Source organism: Aythya ferina (assembly GCF_964211825.1).
Source record: "Aythya ferina genome assembly, chromosome: 6".
Taxonomy (NCBI): Eukaryota; Metazoa; Chordata; class Aves; order Anseriformes; family Anatidae; genus Aythya; species Aythya ferina.
In genome coordinates this window covers 3,565,847-3,584,721 of record NC_140303.1, presented here as the reverse complement: position 1 = coordinate 3,584,721, position 18,875 = coordinate 3,565,847, and the positions used below count along the sequence as shown (strand labels likewise).

The 18,875-nt window shown below is 42.3% G+C and overlaps 1 protein-coding gene across 4 annotated transcripts in view; it reads left to right on the top strand.

The window, feature by feature from the left end:
- Positions 1–18,875, top strand: part of PLCL1 (phospholipase C like 1 (inactive)) — a 187,204-nt gene that overhangs the window by 73,731 nt on the left and 94,598 nt on the right. The window contains exon 1 of one of the 4 annotated variants that reach the window (XM_084523511.1): positions 15,372–15,428. The exons of the other annotated variants lie outside the window; for them this stretch is intronic. Coding sequence (XP_084379637.1) covers positions 15,387–15,428 — 42 coding nt within the window. The 5' untranslated portion in view covers positions 15,372–15,386. Of the gene's footprint in view, positions 1–15,371; positions 15,429–18,875 lie in introns of those variants that run through there. 4 annotated transcript variants of the gene reach the window in all.

The window sequence follows — 18,875 nt, the reverse complement described above, 5'->3', positions numbered from 1 at the left end:
TGAGAACATACTCCCACTTCAGAGAGAAATGTCAGCATTTAGTTAAGTATGTCACTTAATGAGCTTCCTTAGTCTGCAGGTCAGACCTGACATTAACCAAAATGACTCGGAATAATTTTGATTGGATGGCTTGAAAGGTCATACATAAACTGAGTTGCATGGTCACAGATGACTTCCTAATGGATTACAAGCTTTATTGTGAAAGCACTGATTACAATCAGTTCACACTTAAAAAGGAACTCTGGTTAAGACAGATCAGGTGAAATTAGAAAAGCAGAAAGCCAGGTTGAATTTTTTTAGGGTTCGTGGGGCTTAATTGCCTCTTGGACACTGAGAGGCCTTTAGTTTGGGGATTATCTTCCAAGCAAAATAATCACTTTCTATCTAGAGGCATCTGAAACTAAATTGGATGAAGTACTGGAAAAAAAACCTGTCAAGAGCAATCCAGCACTAGTAGTAAAATGGACCGAACAACCTGAGACTGTTTGAAAAGGCCATGTTTACCATGTCAGCAGAGAGTTCATGGCAAAGTCTGGCATATCATAATTATTTTGCTCCTAGTGTACAAAAATACTGCAGAGCCGCAGATATCTCCTGATAAAGGCTGTGCTATAACTGTGCCATATTTCTGTTTGTTGGACCTCATTCAACTGTTAGTATTAATGTAGAGGGAGACCGTTTTCACACTGTATTTTTACATTCTGGATACCTTGGGACTGAGATATTTTAGCCAGTTGTACAGCTGACATGAGGGCACGCAGAGTTGTTTACTTTGATCAGAAAAGGAGACTTTTTTGGTGTTTGAAACCCATACTAACTGTTCCTTGGCATGGACCTCTTCCTTTTCATCGCTAATAGAATTAAGTGAGGATAAGTGTTCAGACAGAGTAATGCAATATTTCTATCCTAAAGGCACACAACAAAATTCTGTGGAAGGGTTGCAGAAGCTGGTTATGGTCATAAACCTTTCAGGTGCATATTAAGCCCACCGATGCCACTGTCTGATAAGCTGCTCATGTTTTAAAGTACTGGCATTTTGAATTGGGTGTTTGTAGAGGGAGCAAATGGGAGGGATTTGTAGGCACTTGCTTTATGGGAATGTGGCCACTCTCGAGGACACAGTTGATGCAGGGAATTGAACGTAGCACCAATTAAAGTGAAGAATGGCATTCCTGGAAATCAGGCCTGAGCCTGCTTCCCACTGAATCTGCTCTGAATTCAATATGAATTCGCATTCCAAGGCTGACATTATTCTGTAGCCTTATTTGAGCCTTTTGGTCCTCCTGGTTTGGCAGACTCCAGGAAAACACAGGTGTTCGTTCTGTGTTTAGTCTGTGACTGCTGAAATTATTGCACAATCTATGTGTTTTATTCAGATAGATTTTCTTTACTTTCTGCAGCATTTAGATCTGAATTAAAATGACTTCCTAATTGGTTTGCATTACTAGGTAGTGATGAGATTTGGGAATAGCTAGCTTCTAGAGGATGTTTGGGTAATGTCATTTTAAGAGTGAATAATTTCTTGTCTCTCACTTTTAGGAACAAAAGAGCTAATTCATGTTAGTTTGAAAGCAATTTTCATTTGGAATGCTAGGTCATGATGAATAGCGTATGACAAGATGACTCAGGCTTTTATAGATTACATACATATGGTTGGCTTGTTTTGGAAAGCAGTGTGAAAATAATACAGGCCAAAGCATGAGGAAAAAGTCCTTCCTTTTTCCTTCCTACTTTACAGAGGAGATGCCTTGTTTTCAGAATGCCTTAATTAATTTATATTTAGAAGTAAAAGTGCAAAAAGTTGCATGTTGTTTATACATTGCAATTTTATTTTATTTGTTTTTCATGATTGGTACTGAGAAGTGTGAGCCAGACACTGGAAACAGGCTGTTTCTGTGGAGGCTGATCACGGCTGGTGAACCGTTATCAAGAAACACATTCAGCTTGAGAGAATAATTATAGGGTAGTCAACGAACGTTGATGTCTTCCCATGTGAAGTGCTGGTAGGTTTGGCAAGTGGCTATTTACAGAAAGAATTTGGGGTCATAGAGCACAGTAAATGAGAACATCAGTTAGGCAGAGGACACCATGATACTGTAAAAAAAAAATATTTTACAAAACTTTCAAGTTACTGGTTTTGACACGGTAAATCACTGTCGCCACAAAGTCAAGGAGCTGCAAAATTCCCAGGGCTTAGGGGGGAAGATGGTTGGTGGTCTTTGGGTGAATATTTTTAGAAAAAAAAACAACTTTTGCCTAAGTGTATGTTCCTGAGTATAGCTTTTGTCTGTGACAAAATACGGGACTCCCCTCCTCCCCAGCTTTATTTAGAAGAGATACAAGTTGAAGGCTTCATGTTTCCAGTAACCCAGGAGCAAGAATGTTCGGTGTTTGGCCATCAAGGCCTGGACAACCTTATTCATGAAAACCTGAGCAACTCTGCCAAACAAGGGGTCAACAAAAAAGCATCTTTTCCAGATTCTGGGGAATTCTTTACTCAATAGTAGATGCATGGGACAGCAGACTTCTATCTGCATCTAGCCACGAGCACAGGCAGCACATGTGAGCCCAAGGAGTGCTTTTACTACCAGAGAGGGCACTTAGTTGTGGCTGGGGGCAGCAGCCTGGGAGAAGCCATCGGCCACCTGAGGCCCGGGACAGGATTTAGGGCTGAAATGTGAAACCATCTCACACATTTCTGTTGCAACACATATGGCACATAACCCTTAACAATTGTTTTCTTATTTTTTTTTATCTTTGAATAATAAAGGTAAGTGTAGCAGATAGGAAGAATACAACAGTGCCCGAGCTTCCTACAAGCCCAAACTTTTCCCATTCTGACCTCATTTACAGGCATCATTTATCACGTTAGTAGGAGGGCTGCAGACAGGTCACCTTGTGTGATCCCTTAGGCATTCATCTTACTGTAGGTGGTGCAAGCCATATCAAATGTGTCTGGATTACAGGTGCCATAATAATTGCTCATAATCTGCATGTGATGTGGAACTCGAAATGCCTTTCAGAGCTGGCAAACCGTGAGAGTGAAAACAAAGCACTGTGGCAAACAAAGGTTGAGGAGTCAGCAAGCACAGCCTGCGGATGGATGCAGGTGACTTCCCTGTTGGCCGCACACACATTTGACTTTTTTAAGGTTGTTTCCACAGCAGAGTGTGAAGAACTTGTGGCAGTTTTTAGATCGTAGGTCAGCATATCTTCTATTGTAGGAGTCTCCTTTGGAAAAAAAAAAAAAAGTGGTAATGAAACCATTTTAAAGATTGACAAGCAGTCTTCCTGTTACCTCATGTCCCCTCTCCTATGTGCTTTTGCTTGTTCATCCATTATCTCGTATCAGCAGGGCAAGATCTAGGATCTGTTAGACTGGGCTGTGGGGAAATTATATCTGTATTTATTGTTCCTAAAGCAGTTGAAATACGGCTAATAAGGCTGACGCTAACCCCAGTGAAACCTGCAACTTAATACCACAACAATTGTGGAAAACTACTCTTTAATTACAGAGTAAAGAAACAATCTTTTCTATTTTTTTTATTACTGTTAGATAAATTCCTGTTTTGTGGCTTCAAATACTGAAATGACAATCTGTTGGAAGCCTTCACAAGTGTGAGACAGTGTGGAAACTTGGAATATTTCATGTATGTAACAAGGTTGGTTTGTTTTATATGGAAAAGATATTCGCTGTTTCTGCAATGGCAATTTATATTCCAGCAAGATAACTGTCTGGATGAAGATTCACAGTTTAGCTTGCAAACGGAAGCAGGGGCTTAATTGCCAGACCATCTTCTCTGTGTTGCTCTTATATTTAACTTATTTATAATACCACATGTAGTGATCTAGACGCAATATAGATTTAACAAGCACTTCATTAAGAATTTGGAACCTAATGACTTCTTTTGTTGAGGCTGCGTTTATCACTTTGTTACAGGCTTGTCATCCTAAAGTGAAAATAAAACAAATCCTGTCTCCCCTCCCCCCAAACAAGCCCACAAGCCCTCTCTGTCCCACCCCACATGTTGTTATTTCCTTAGGAAGCTACCAAATAGGTGTGTGTTTTAAAAGCTTCCTGAATTGAGACCTGTGTTGGGAGTTGCATTTTGTGGGGGTAGCAAGCTCCTCATGGGACTCTTGATTTCTTATCTTAATGATTTATAGCACATTTTGAGGTTAATCTGTGCAATGCTGAAGATTGTGTTCTGCACCACTGTGGTCTCTGGGGATTCAGGACCCCTTGAGGGGAGCACTTTTGTCAGGCAAGGCAGGAGGCATGGGGAGAATGGGTCTTGATCGTCCTGCGCCCATTCCCTCCCTGGAGAACAGGCAAGTTTGGGGGAAGTTTGGGCTCCTTCCATGCCTTTTAGAGGATGTTAGTTTCCATCTAAAATAAAATTATCCAGAAAGAATTTACTCGAGGAAGATGGACCCAAAGTGACTTACGATTTTAAAGCCTAATGCTCTGTGCTGTCTCTTGACAGCTGGATATAGTTTCAAAGGAGAGGGAAAAGATGGTCTCTGCAGTTTGTTGTATTTTATTTGTGCTGAGGAGGAATGGGGAACAGATTTCCAAGGGCGAATTCTGCAGAGAAACCTTGTGCTCTGTAAAAGATAACCCTCTGTGTGACTAGTGCTTCTTTGAGAGAGCACTTGTTGATGGAGACAGCTTGCTGTCTTTGTCCCTGCTGTGATGTGGTCCTTGAGATGCTGTATAAATATGTGAAAAATGAACTGTTTCAAATGAAGAAGTTGATTTTGTGGGGAAAATAAAAACCCTTGAACTGCACCAAATGGTGTTCTAGTTGAGGGGAAAAAAAAAAAAAAAAAAGCATTACAATGTAAGAAATATGGTTTAAACACTTGTAAATGTCCAATCAAGCTTCCTAACTTCATACTTCTCTAAGATTTGTGGAAAATTTTTCTTAAGCATACTGCCTTTTTGGTAGGTTGATGCATCTTTCAAACAAGAGAAATGGGAAGCATACAGGAGAAGAAAGAATAATAAATTAGCAGTGCAAATATGCTCATCAGTCTCAGTAGAGATGAGACTAACGTTACAGTTGAACTGACCCTGGTGAGTAAAACCCTAATGTTTTAGGCTGTGACTATTCCCAGTGAATCTTTCAAAATCTTAACTAGTGCTGAGGCTGGATTGCTCTCTCGTTGCTGGCATTTTCAGGTTGGTCTTGCTGCCCATGGGCACATGAGGACTGTGGGGATACCTGCTGCTGCTGCACAACCTGGCCATTGTTCGAGAAGGCACTCCATGCATGGCTATGGTTCAGATTCCAAAACTGGAATTTGGAATAGGAATTTGTTGTTGTTGTTTTGTTTGTTTGTTTTTGATCGTGTTTTAAGGTGAGCAGCAAGTGCCTGAGTTTTACTGCTAAGAGTATGACATAAAAATGGAGGGCTTAAAATCAGCCTATTTTTTTCCCCTCGATAATATTGTAATGAGGAGGAAAAAAACTGACACTGATTCCAAGAATTTCCCACCTTCTTCTATCCATATGGACATGCGAAAACACGGAGTAACCTCTCTATAGAAGGCAGTTGTTTAAAAATCAGTGTGGTTGAGATCTGTAGTGGAAATGTTTTGGAGATAGAGCTGTATGCTGTTCCATCATGCAGACAGAGGCAAACCCCCTTTGAAATAAAGCATTGCTTTCTCCTTCATTTCAGAAGTGTTTGCTGAAGGTGCTACTGCCAGCAAGATGCAACTGCTCTTCTCTCAAATAGCTGTTTTCCTCTGACATTAGTCCCTCTCCATTCTGTTTTTCTCTCTAGCTATGCAATGGGTTGCACAGATGGCCAAGCATAAGGAAGAAAGAGAATAAAGATGATGCTCTCTGACGGATTTATTTGTATACAAGTCCCAGTGGATCTAAGTATTAAATAGCTTCAGTTTTTTTAAGTGGTCACGTCTATACAGAAGACTGGGTACACACTGCTAAAGCTGGATATTTTTTTTAGTAGATAAAGTGGATTTTAGTCTTAAAATGGATTTTTTTTTTTTTTTAGTAGAAGCTTGTAAATGGTGACCTTGATTTTCTGAGAAGCATAACATACTGGGGAGGGGGGGATAGCAAATGCCGTCTGAGTAGAAAATAATATTTAAAAAGAAATCTTGAAGCTGTTGTTGAGAATAGCCAGATACCGATTGCCCCGACCTATTTCTTTCTCAGTGCAGAAGTGTTTGAACAGACAATGTGAAGGCAATATTAGACCTGCCTGCCTGGCCTGGGAGCAAGTGGTAGAAGTGAGCATACCAGAGCCGTGGCCCTCAGTGCCCGCCAAAAGCTGTTTTCTTCCCATTCTCTGCTGTAAGCTGGGGCTGCCTGCTAAATGTCACGAAGAATGGAGTGGTCAGAAAGAGGTTGAAGAACTCATTTCATGTATCGACGTAGGCTATTACACATTGATTTTTTACTTCTTTTTCTTTTCCGTTGAAGGCAACTGCTCATCCGTTGTTTGGGTGGAGGGACGTGTCTTCACCTCCACGTACAGCTGTGTTACAAATGCAGTCGCTGATTAGATGCTTGTTAACGTAAAGATAACTTGGCTAAAAAGTTAGCTGAAAACAGTGTGTTTGCACATGAAATGGTGGAGAGGGACTCCCAGCTTGTACATATAAATGGCTGGTCAATGTTCTTGAAATTCATAGTCAGTGAATTACCTCGGGATCTGAACTGTAGACATCCCAATTCTGCTTTATTGGCAACGTAACAAGCAGTACTGGAGGTACCAGAGATACCAGCAGTCTCTGGAAAAATCCCAGCATTCATTAACATTTGGAAATCGCTTGTCTTTTACATACTGAGATTATTCACTTTTTGTTGTTGTTTGTTTTGTTTTGTGGAGGGAGGTTTAAATTTGGGGGACATGGGGAGTGGGGAGGAATGCAAGCTTAGTAAGGGAAGCTTCCCAGGCACAGGTAATTGAGAAAGGTATTTTTTCTTTTTACCTTTTTTCTTTTTATGTTTAAGGAATGTTTCCATTCAAGGGAAACTAGTTTGTGAATACGTGTCCTGTCTTTGTAGTCCAGTTTATGTATTTTTCAGTGTGAGATATGTTTATAGTTTAATTGCAAACTGATGCTTGACAATGAAAGGTTTTGTAATTGGAATCATGTGTCAGTAACTTGAGGAAGACATTACGTTCTTGTCTTTACGGGCATCTTCATGAACTGAACCATGAAAAGAGTGTGATTTAGTGGTGTCTAAATATAGAAAATATGATTTATTTTTTTAGAACTGCAAATATCATTATACTCTAGAGAGGTGTCTGGTTATTGTCAAGTTGTTCTCTGCATGTATGAGCATGTAGACAATTTGCTTTCTGTGTAGTGTCTGCAATATCCTATTGTGTTTTTTTACTTAAAGATGCAGGTATACCCAGAGGAAACTGGAACCAACAGCAGAGAGATTTTTGCCTTCTTGGTGCAGAAAAGCAGTCTGATTTGGCACGGAGAGAAGGGGGAAAAATGAAAAGACTTCCTGAAAAATCAACAAAGCAGTAGTATGTTGTGAGCAGGAAGCTATTTAAGGGCTTTGTACCCAGAAGGGAAAGTTTTTAAATGTTTGGTGACTCCCAAACAGAATGGAATTGTAAGCTTGTAAGTGGATGAGAATCCGTGGAATCAAGTCAAAGAAGTTGTTCAACCCTTTAAGAGCTGGGGAGCGAGCAGTATGGAAGATGGAGCATGCAGGAGCTGAGTGAACAGCTCGGTTTTGGAAAGGAAGACTTTTGTGGGTCCAGCAGCTGGGAAAATGAAGGTAGCTTTTGTGGTCATCTTAACAGAAAACTAGTAAAAACCCTGCAGCACATTGATGGATGGAGAACAATTGGAAAGGAAGGGATGGTAATAAAAGGTTCAGGCAAAAAAAAGTCTGAGCTCCAAATATTGCTCATTTTCCCTGAGTGACTAGCAGGGTCATGATGCAGAGTGGTAACAGGGAGAAGTGGAAAGAACAAGATGCTGTGTAGAGTTGCAGCCACAAATGTTTTGTCTTTGCTGTAGGTGGTATAAGTGAACAGGGCTGTACAGCTACAGTATATGTGTCCATTCTGTTTTAGTGAGAGATGCCAAGCAGAGCTCCAGAGCAGAAGACTGTGAAATAATTAAAATTCTCACGTGGTAGTTAATATGCTTATCATCTGTATCCTTGTTTGAGCTTCATGACTGTTAATCACAGAAGGCTGCATCGTGATTAAGCCCACTGCACTGGTTGTGAATAGCTCTCCTGCTTGAAATGGGAGGAAACAAAAAGAACTGAAAGGATAGCTGGCTGAAAAATGTGGTTGGCAGGGTGATGAGGAGACAATTGAAGAGTCAAACTCCTGGTTAATCTAAGCAGGCACAAAATTAGGTTGTAGTCCTAGATTGTTAGCATGGCTGAGCGCCAGTTTTTTTCTTTTCTACTTGCTTCAAAAAATAAGGCAAAAGTGGAAATATGAATGAAATGTTAAAACTTGTGAATAAAATCTCATTTTGTCAGCCCCAATGTAGCTGGTATTTCCTATCTGGAGTCAGAATGCATGGGTCAACGGTTATTAATATGTAATAAGGTCTTACTGAAACAATAGCGTTGCAAGTAAAGGAAAAGAGGGATTTAAAGGAGAAAATCATTCATGAAAGAGCTGGGATTGGCATACCCACACGGTAGTGACAATAGGGCAGGCGTGGTACTGAAGGCTTGTGCCAGTGTTTTAAAAGATGGAAATAGCGGGATGCTTGGGCCATGAAAGCAGCAGCCCTCCTGACACTGTGCTGTGTCAATTCTCTTGTTCTACTTCTCTGCCTTTTACAACGTGTTCTCATTCCACTGTAAACTGCTTGGGGCAGGGGTCATGCCTTTCATTTGTCTATAAAGTGCTGCTACTTGTGAGGAACATAATTTGTTGACTACTGGAGGAGTGAGAGCATAAATAATAGTGCCATGCATACAAAACCTTTAAGTCTCTGCAAAGATGCATTTTTTTCCCGTCTCCATGGGAGTCTGTAACCCCTGGGGTTTCTTTTCTTTTTTCTTTTTCCTTATTTTTTAAACAACAAACAACAATGACAAAAAACTAGTTGGGTGCTACTCGCCATCCATTATCTGGGCTGGATGCAAGCTGGGTCCGATCCATTGCTTTGTCCTTGTGCTGTATTGCGTGGTCAGAGCAACCCCATTAGAGCTTGTGGCCTTCCTATATGAGAGAATTGCCCCCAAAACTGCTGTTGTCCATGGAACATCACTCTTGGGGTGTTTAAGTAGCATTCAGTGCATGCTTTGGTTGTAATGTACTGTTTACTGAACCTAATCCATGACTTTGTTGGCTTGGTCACAAGAAATGTAGAAGCTGGGTCACTTTTGATGGAGCTCAACCTTGCAGTAGCAACACGCATCCCTTAAACTCTGCTGCATAGATAATATTTTGCAGCTTACTGGAATATGGAGGATTCTTTTTTTTTTTTTTTTTAAAATACAATTTACCGAGACTTTTTTTCCCAAGGTTTTATCGCCCAGGAACTGTGCTATGAGAGACAGAACCTGCCATGGCCAATTTTGAATGCTGTCAGTTCCTATCAGGGGCTGAAGCCTATCAAAATGATCAAGTCCATCAAAACAAATCATCAAACAAGAAACTTTAAAATGCAATTCATGTAAAAATAAATAATGGGCTATTAGTGCAGGCAGCTCCAGTTCACTATTTACACATAACAGCAACAAATGTGTCTGGTTATGCTGGGTTTTCAAGCCAGGGTGCACCTATGAAGTAGAGTATCTGTCAGAGAGAGGCCTTGGTGAGGCAGGAAGCTCTCTTCTGGGCCTGGCCTTGCTCCCAGTCTGGAAATGCCCGAAGATGGCGTTTCATCACAAAACTAGGCAGCCTGAGGCCTAGGAAGTACAGTCAGCCCTCTGACCCCCCATGGAGGCACACATGTTGAATAACAAGTCCTGCTTTGAGGAAAGCATCCAAGAGCTTCTTTACAAGTGTGTTTCTCAGTTCCCCAGCAGGTTCCCTGGCAATGCTGACCGGGCACTGAGATGTGCCCAAGTGCAAGTCTGTTGTTTGGGGAAGATGCGAAGAGTAATTAAAGGAAGAAAAGGTAAATCAACTTGTTAGGTAGTAAGCTTAAAGTATAAAAGGGATAGGTTACTTCTGAGTTTCCAGTCTTGTTCAGATGACTTTGCTGTGCCAGCTTTTCTAGTGCAGTTTCATCAGTAGCACTGCAAAGCGTCCGAGTTCTATGGGGATTGTACTAAAACTTGTTTCCCAGACAGCTTCTGCTGATCCATTACCGACACAAGTAGCCAATTAATATATCCACCGACATGCTTTCAAGCCTGTATGATCTTTCAGGGTCATTTCTACTTCTAAGAACCAGAGGCTGCTCACACTTGCACCAGTGAAGATTTAGTGGATTTCAGGTATTTTGGAAATGTTTTGTGGAAAGGAATTTTAAGAGTTGGGTCATAAATATAGTTGAGCAAAATGGATACAAAGGTGGTAGGCTGACTATTCAGAGTGCTCATGCACCTCTCACCCAAACCAGCAAAAGAGAGACTGAGGAATCAAAATGCACAATGTATACTTTGAAGCAGAAAAAACACAGAGGTATAACTGTGTAATGAAGACTGCTTCTGTAAACAGTGCAGCATGAGGGCAGAGATGCTAATCAGACATGGAAATTGAATTTCCAAGGATTTCAGAGGAGAGAAGATACCTGAAAGCAAACCTTGATTTTCTACAGTATAGCATGAATGACTTGTCTTTATTAGCTATCAGGAGGCCTCTAGGAATTCAGATTTAGTAGAGTTCAGAGCTTTTTAGGATCAGAAGGGGATGTGACAGGCTCAAAGTTCTTTCTGAATGGGCAGCTCTGGCCTACATGCTCTTAGGTTTAAAAATTCCTTTAAAAGAACGAAATGTTTATGACTTAGCTGGAGACTGCCCTTATTTTAGCTCTCACCCTGCGCAGTATTTGACCAGGCTGTTAAAGGCTCTTTGCTCAGATGAGTTACTTGCATGAAGTTGTCACTGTGGGTTCTTATTAGAGGCAGAGATGCTGACGCGTCTTACCTGAGCATTAAAGAAATCACAGGATTTATAACTTTTCAGAGCCTGGTAGCTATGAAGAGAACCCCAACCACAACGATCTGTCACTGTCGCTGTCCGCCCATTCATACAGAGCTGTGAGAAAGGGCTATTAGTCATACTACCTGAGGCCTGGGAGCGTGTGGACATGCACGGAGAATTACCATAGCTTCCAAACAGTCAACACGGCAGGCTCTGACAGTTGCCCCATGCTTTAGGTCTGAAGTGATGACAGAATCACAGAATTTCTAGGTTGGAAGAGACCTCCAAGATCACCGAGTCCAACCTCTGACTTAACACTAACCAGTCCTCCACTAAACCATATCCCTAAGCTCTACATCTAAATGTCTTTTAAAGACCTCCAGGGATGGTTACTCCACCACTTCCCTGGGCAGCTGATTATCCAACCTAAACCTCCCCTGGCACAACTTAAGCCCATTCCCCCTCGTCCTGTCACCAGGCACGTGGGAGAACAGGCCAACCCCCACCTCGCTACAGCCTCCCTTGAGGTACCTATAGAGAGCAATAAGGTCGCCCCTGAGCCTCCTCTTCTCCAGGCTGAACAAGCCCAGCTCCCTCAGCTGCTCCTTGTAGGACTTGTTCTCCAGGCCCCTCACCAGCTATCCTACCCTCACTGCTGATCCTAACCCATAGGGACTCAACCTTATCATTCCCTACCTCAACCTCGAGTTCCATAATATCAAAACACCATCACCCCTTGAGAGCCACACCACCACCCCTGCTGTGCTGCCTGTCCCTTCTGAAGAGCCTATAGCCAGTCATTGCAGCACTCCAGTCATGAGAGTGGTCCCACCATGTTTCCATGATGGCAATCAAGTCATAGCCTGCCTGCTGCACGATGGCTTCCAGCTCCTCCTGTTTGTTGCCCATGCTGCGTGCCACAGCTGCCACCTTCTCTGCCCCATGGCAAGAAGGCAGTCAACTTAGGAAGAATTCAGGGGCCATCAGGGTGAGATGAGAGCTGAGTTTGGTAGGAGGGACTACAGGCTATTTAGTAGGTGTTGGCAGTGAGGTGGTGCAAGGGAGGAGAGGACACAGACCCCATCCCTCTGTATGGGTGAGGAAGCACTCTGGGGAGAGAGCTGATGCTAGGGGGGAAGGTGCCAGCTTAGTTTTGTGCACCTGCTGCTGATCAAGGGCCGTAAGGCTGGAGTTATGGCTGAGTATGCTTAAGTTTTGAAAATGGAAGAGACACTTTGTGTTGCTTGCTAAATCTTTCATGACCCTCAGGTTTGGGATACAGGTTGGGCTGCGAAGAAGAGTGGTGTTCAACTTTTTTAGTTGAGCTAGCTGTAATTCATGATCTGGGCATTTATTACATTAGCATCCTTGTTAGTGTTAGGGTTTGTTAAAAAAGGACAAGTAGTCGTAAAAGTGACTGTGTCCCAGAGCTGTGGTGTGGGCTGGGACTTTGTTTTTGGGTAATAATCACTTGTATTCAATGTCAGATTATTTTTGGTATGGTTTTGGGTGAGAGAGTTGTAAACTGGCAGCCAGGAATGTTGCATTTATGTATGAACGGCTTGCATTCATTTTCTTATTCTAGACAAATTTTAGAGTTGTGTCAGGGATGGTGAAGGCTTGTGGAGTATCAGAGGGATAAGCAGTTCAATATAATTGTGGACCCTGCAGGAATCAGATTGGTCACAGAAATGCTGGTGATGCCAAAGACAAATGACTTGCATATAATTTTGCAAAGGTATTGATGTTCTATAGTTTAGGATATTTATGTTTCTCGCTGTTTGCTCGGGATTGCTGTTCATATGGCTGGATATCCCTAAAGCTCTATGCTTCATATAAACTGTTGCTGTAAATTACTTTTTCCATAAACACAGTTTTCATTCATGGCAACCAAGGATACATCAGAAGCTTTCTCATAAAAACAAATTTATTACTTATCATACTACAGTGTTGGTTTAAAGAGATTAAATACTGAGTACATGACATGATTAACAATTTAATTGTATAATAGGAAGCCTAATGCTTTCTAGTTCCCAGCCTCATTGCTGCTTGCTCCTGTGCTTCATAAGGCTTTTTAGTTATTATTATAAAGATTGAATAATACTATTGTTTCAGCAGTATCTGTTAGTTTTGCTTTTATGAAAGCATTAAAAAATCTTGAAGCTTTCATGAATCTGTACAAGTGCAATACTATGGAGTGCTTTTAGGTTAGTACTGAAAGTATTACTTACCTTGTTTTTTTAGTATAGCAGATTTTTATAGCGTTATTGAACAATTTCTTATGCTTTATGGAATTACAATATTTGTTAGTATGTGGTGTTTTATTTCCAGTGGGTAGCATGTGAACAACATCTAGCTTGAAGGCCACAACTGTCTTATATCTACAAACCAGAAGATAATATCCCTGTTGCATTGGAGGGTTTCAGCAGAGGAGAAAGCAGAGGAGAAAGCTTGGATTTGCCCTGTTATGTCCTTCAGAGAGTCTCCTTTGGTGCCACATAGTCCCCTTTTCCAGTTTTCCTTAAAAATAAAAATAAAAAATTGTGTTGATTTGCAGCTCATGAACTGAAGTACTAGAAATATGTAAGGTTTTTGCAAGTGGTTCAAAAATTCCTTATCGATCTGAGCTGGGAGCTGCAGTCTTCTTCCTGTTTAGGGAAGTCTGTGCTGCAGGGTTGAGCTCTGCTGGAATAGGCACTCTTCCTTGGATTGCTCAGTAAGTGGTGTTCCTAAACCACAGATGGTTAGAAACTGCATCTGAACAAAGCCATAATGTGGCCTGCCTGTGCACGTGCCTGTGCATCCCATGTCACTTCTCCGCAGGGGGGGACAACACGCATCTCACCTTGAGGCTGCTAGAAGGACAGCTTTCTTCTTGCCACGCAACATAATTTTGAAGACCTTGGCTTGCTTTATTATGTAAACACTTCAAATGGCCTTTTCAGCATTCCTGTCTTACACCATAAGACAGCACAGGAAAGGAGAGGCTTTGTCTCCATAGCCCCCTTGGCCCTTATTTTATACACAATATCTGTGGGCTGAACCTGAAAACTCACAAGATGATGGCAGTTTTTCCTCTGTCTTTGAGCCAAACCTTTTGGTACCTTCATTGTTAAGGGATATACAGGTGCTGGCTGGAAATGCAGAAAAATCATCACAGTTTATTATCTTCGCAAAGCACTTGAAGCCTTAGACTTTCTGATTAATTCTGATTAATTCCAGCTTTGACCATGAGCCAGCAGTGTGTCCTGGTGGCCAAGAGGGCCAGTGGGATCCTGGCATGCATTAAAAGGAGCGTGGCCAGCAGGTCAAGGGAGGTGATCCTCCCCCTCTACTCTGCCCTGGTCAGGCCTCACCTGGAGTACTGTGTCCAGTTCTGGGCTCCCCGGTACAAAAAAGACGGGGATCTCCTGGAAAGAGTCCAGCGGAGGGCCACAAAGATGATACGGGGCCTGGAGCATCTTCCCTATGAGGAAAGGCTGAGAGACCTGGGGCTGTTCGGGCTGGAGAAAAGAAGACTGAGCAGGGATCTCATCAATGTGTATAAATACCTGAGGTGTGGGAGACAGAGGAATTTGGCCAACCTCTTTTCAGTGGTTTGCAAGGACAGGGCAGGGGGCAATGGCCCCAAGATAGAGCCCAGGCAGTTCCACACCAACATGGGAAAGAATTTCTTCATGGTGAGGGTGATGGAGCACTGGGAGAGGCTGCCCAGGGAGGTTGTGGGGTCTCCTTCTCTGGAGATATTCAAGGCCCGCCTGGACGCCTACCTGGGCAGCCTGCTCTAAGGAACCTGCTTTGGCAGGGGGCTGGACCCGATGATGTTTGAGGTCCCTTCCAACCCCTTCAATTCTGTGGTTCTGTGATTCAGAGCTGAAGGCTTGTGTGTCCACGCAGAGCGCGTGGGTTAGTGCTGACAGCTGCTGCCCAGGTGTATTTCTGATTTTCAGTTTGGTCTATAGGGGAGCAACAGAAGAGGGAAAGGGTTGTATGTGTTTATGTGTTGGTAATGTAAACTGTGTCATGACTGAAGTGAGATAAGTTAGATAATTTTGCCTGTTCATTGAAGAAGCATTTGAATTTACTCTCTTGAATGCAAATCTTATATCAATCAAGATACCAAGAAATGTTTTTTTTTTTTTTAATTATTTTTTATTTAATGGGAGATAAAGGACCAGACCTGATGTGCTTTTGGTTAAATACAAGGCAGAAAAACTTCTTTCCTAACAGGATGCTGGACTTTGTGGCTTGAGACAGCCTTGCAGAGCCTTGACAGGACCCATCCCCGTTCTGTACCACCTCCTGAAGCACCGATGGCAAATATACAGCAGCTCTTGGTGCAGCAGCTTGTGCAGGTCAGCTAAGCTAAGGGCGAGTGAGATAGTTATGAGCAGGAGCTTTCTCAAAGAGGCTTCAGCTTTGGCTGGTGGGAGGTGTTATGTATGGATTTGTTCACATACAATACATGGGGCTTCTGCAACACCTTCTGCAAAGCCTAACCATTAATTGCAGAGAAGCACTGATCTCTGCTTATCGTTAATCTCCCAAACAGTAATGGGCAGGCAAAGCTTCTAAGTAAGCTTTGGAAGGTCCATTTGTTTTATCTGTTAAAAATGGGAATGGCTCTAAAATGCTAGAGGTATCGGCATGACGTAGGTCATGTTCAGCTTGGAAAGGTCTTTGTTGTAATAATTTTCCATCCTTCTGTGCAAATGGCAAGTTTTGGCTGTCAGCTGGACAGCTGTAGAAGACCTGACATAAATTGTTTGAATTGAACAACCAAAAGTGATTAACATTTTCCTAATAAATTTAGCAGACAAACTGTGAGCCAGTAAACCATTTGAAGGACTGAATCTCTTACAGTGTTGCAAATACGAGTCTGTGATTGCACTGTAAAATCTCTTACAATTGTTGTCAGTGCTTATGGTAATCCTTAATGTAGATGTTCATGAAATATATTTTACCTGGATAAGTTTGTTTTTTTAACTAAATCAAAAAATGGTTTTAACAAGGAAAGCAGCTACCTATGTGACAACTCATTGTAATGGGCCTGAGATCACTCACACACACACACACACACAAAGAAAAAAAAAAAAGGAAGAAAAGGAAGAGAAGAATGAAACAATCGGAGGAAGAAAATTTTGAAAGGTCAGAATACTGGTGTCTGAAGTTTTTGAATATTTGAGTTCTAGACTCTACTTGTTGCAGGCAAGTCACTTAATTTCATAGGTGCTTCATAGTTTATGAAATGCAAAACGAAGTAGAGGAGATAATCATCTTGATTTCTTTTATAAGAAAGTTTGGGTGCATGTGAAGTTATACATGGAAATATTATGGAGGTGACTGTGTTATTAGAGCTGTCATTATTAATAAAACTGACTAGAGCTGCCCTTTTTGGTTATCTGCTTCTTTATCCAAAGAAGAGGTTTTCACTGGGAAGAGTGAAGAGAATCGGAATTTTTGGCCACAGAAATGTAATACTAGTGACTCGAAAGAAATATTGTCAAATTTGGGGCAGGCAGCACTGCCTCTGTGCATTCCTCTGTTTGGGGAATGTAAGGCCATTAAACTCAGCAATTACTCCAGAGACACCTTTGCTGAGGCAATATTCCACTTCCCCAGAACATCTATCATGGTTAGAATTACTAGAAAAAAGCCGTGCTGTCTCCGAGTTGTTATGGAAATTAGGCAAGGAGAAGAGTTCTGCTGCTGCTGAGATGGCGAGCTCGTCTTGGACCACGGCCTGCAGCACTCGCTCAGGCAAAGTTCCCTCCCAGAACAGAATGAAATAGCGATCCCATCGGAGTCATGGCAGGTTTCCCACTGACATTGCTACCAAGGCAAGGTTTCCCCCTGAGGATGCTGGAGCAGCTCTTAGAAAGTTCTGTGGAGAAGCAGAGGAAGGAAGAAAGGAAGGAGCAGTGCTTTCAAATAGGGAGTTGCAGTGCATGGAAGATTGTAATTCCTATGTTTTCTCTGTGCAGAAAAGACATTACCAATAGATGTAACTGTAGTGGAGGGTTTTCTGCTGGAATTTCCTGTCTTATGCTGCAAGACCTACCTTGTGCCAGATAGTGCAAATAACTCTGTACTGGACAATACCAAGCTGCTTTAGCTCTGGGTGAGCTGCATGTCATGCAGACTTGGTAAAAGACCAAACAGGTTCTCACTCCTTTTCAGCTTGCAGCCCTGTAGCAGCTCTCCAGTGGAGAGGCAGATGTGCATGGTGCTGGTAGAAGCTTCCTACAGCACCTTCCTTTTCCACAGGAGCTTCTTGCAGACTGATGAGAAGTAGCGAGTGCATCATGTCTTCAGAGCATGCCTGGAAAAGGACACTAAGTTTGCACAGCTACTGCCTCGTGTGCTAAGCATGCCGCTGAAACGGGTTGCTGGGCATGTTGTGGTTCAAGCCTACCACCACAAAAGCTGAATAAGGAAATGGCAAATTATGTTAGCATTGCCCCCTTTCGAGATAGAATTTTAAATAACTCCCATGCAATTGCTAAATTCAGGTTGGCCTTCATTTCTGCAAGCAGGAAACCAAGTAATCCCTGAAATTTGACATGTATGTTACTTAATGTATCCATGATTTTGCAGAGTTGGCAAGTAATCAAGTAGCTGCAGTGTGAAAGAATGATTTTTGTGCCTCTCCAAATATTTATTATTTGGATAGGAAAACATCATGGTGAAAGATGACCAACAGCCTTATGTAGCCTGGCTGTAGAAGAGGAGCTGGGCTGGTGACAAGCACATTACGCAGTGACCTATCTTCCTAAGGTGTGTTGGTGTGTTTTTCTTTAAAAACAACTATCAAACCATATAGAGAAACTTGCATTTTTAATGGTTCCTGTTTGTTATGCAGGGTATGCTTTAATTTGTATTTGTTTTTATTTTTTTTAACGATAATTTTTATTTGGCCTGGTGTAACGTGTCTAGGCTGAGGCTTTGACTCTGGACGCTGCCCAAGGAGCACTGCTGGTTGCCTCCTGCCTTGCACATTGCCTTGCAAACATTTTCTGTCAGGGAAGGCTGGGATAATGCAAGCCAAGCTCAGAAGGATTGGGGGAATCAAAGGAGCTTGTCCAAGGACCCTTGGTGTCTCTGGCTTCGGTGCTCAGAACAAGAGGTTGCATGCCGAGTCAGCTCCTGTCCATGGGCCATGTAACAGAGAGCTGTGTGCTGAGTAGTTTCCGAATAGTTTCCTCAGCCAGCTGCAGCTTTTCTGGCACAACACCTCATGACAGCCTTGAATTTTTCCCATTGTAAGAGCTAGATCTTTTTTATCCAGTGGAAATTCAAAAGGAAAAATAGAAGCTGCAATTGTTCCATCCCACAAACATCTGTTTTGAAGACCAAGATGATGGATTCAGCTGAGTTTTATTTACGTTTGCTGGACCAAAACCTTAGCTGTTGTGTCACCTTTAAGGGTGGTTGTCTAAAACCAGAACCGTTATGGTGTAAGGACCTTGCTGGCTTTAATTCCCTCCAAATGTGCTTTAATAGACTCCCAGTTTCACTGGTATTAATTGCTGCGCGTTTATTACCCTGCAAGGGCTACTATAAACCTACTGAATTATGCGGGCCAACCAGCTAGATAGTTTCCCAGTGCTCTCACTTTTCCTTTGGGTTAGTTTATTTCGAGTGCAGTACCTCTCTGGAAAGTGTCCCTGTAGAAATGCAGAGGTAGCGCACCAGGGCTGTGTCCTCGCTGCCAGCTGGATTCCAGCACGGTGCAAATAGGCTGCAGAGGTCTAAATCAGACCATTTTTTCCCTTTCTACGCTCCCCCCCCCCCTTTTTTTT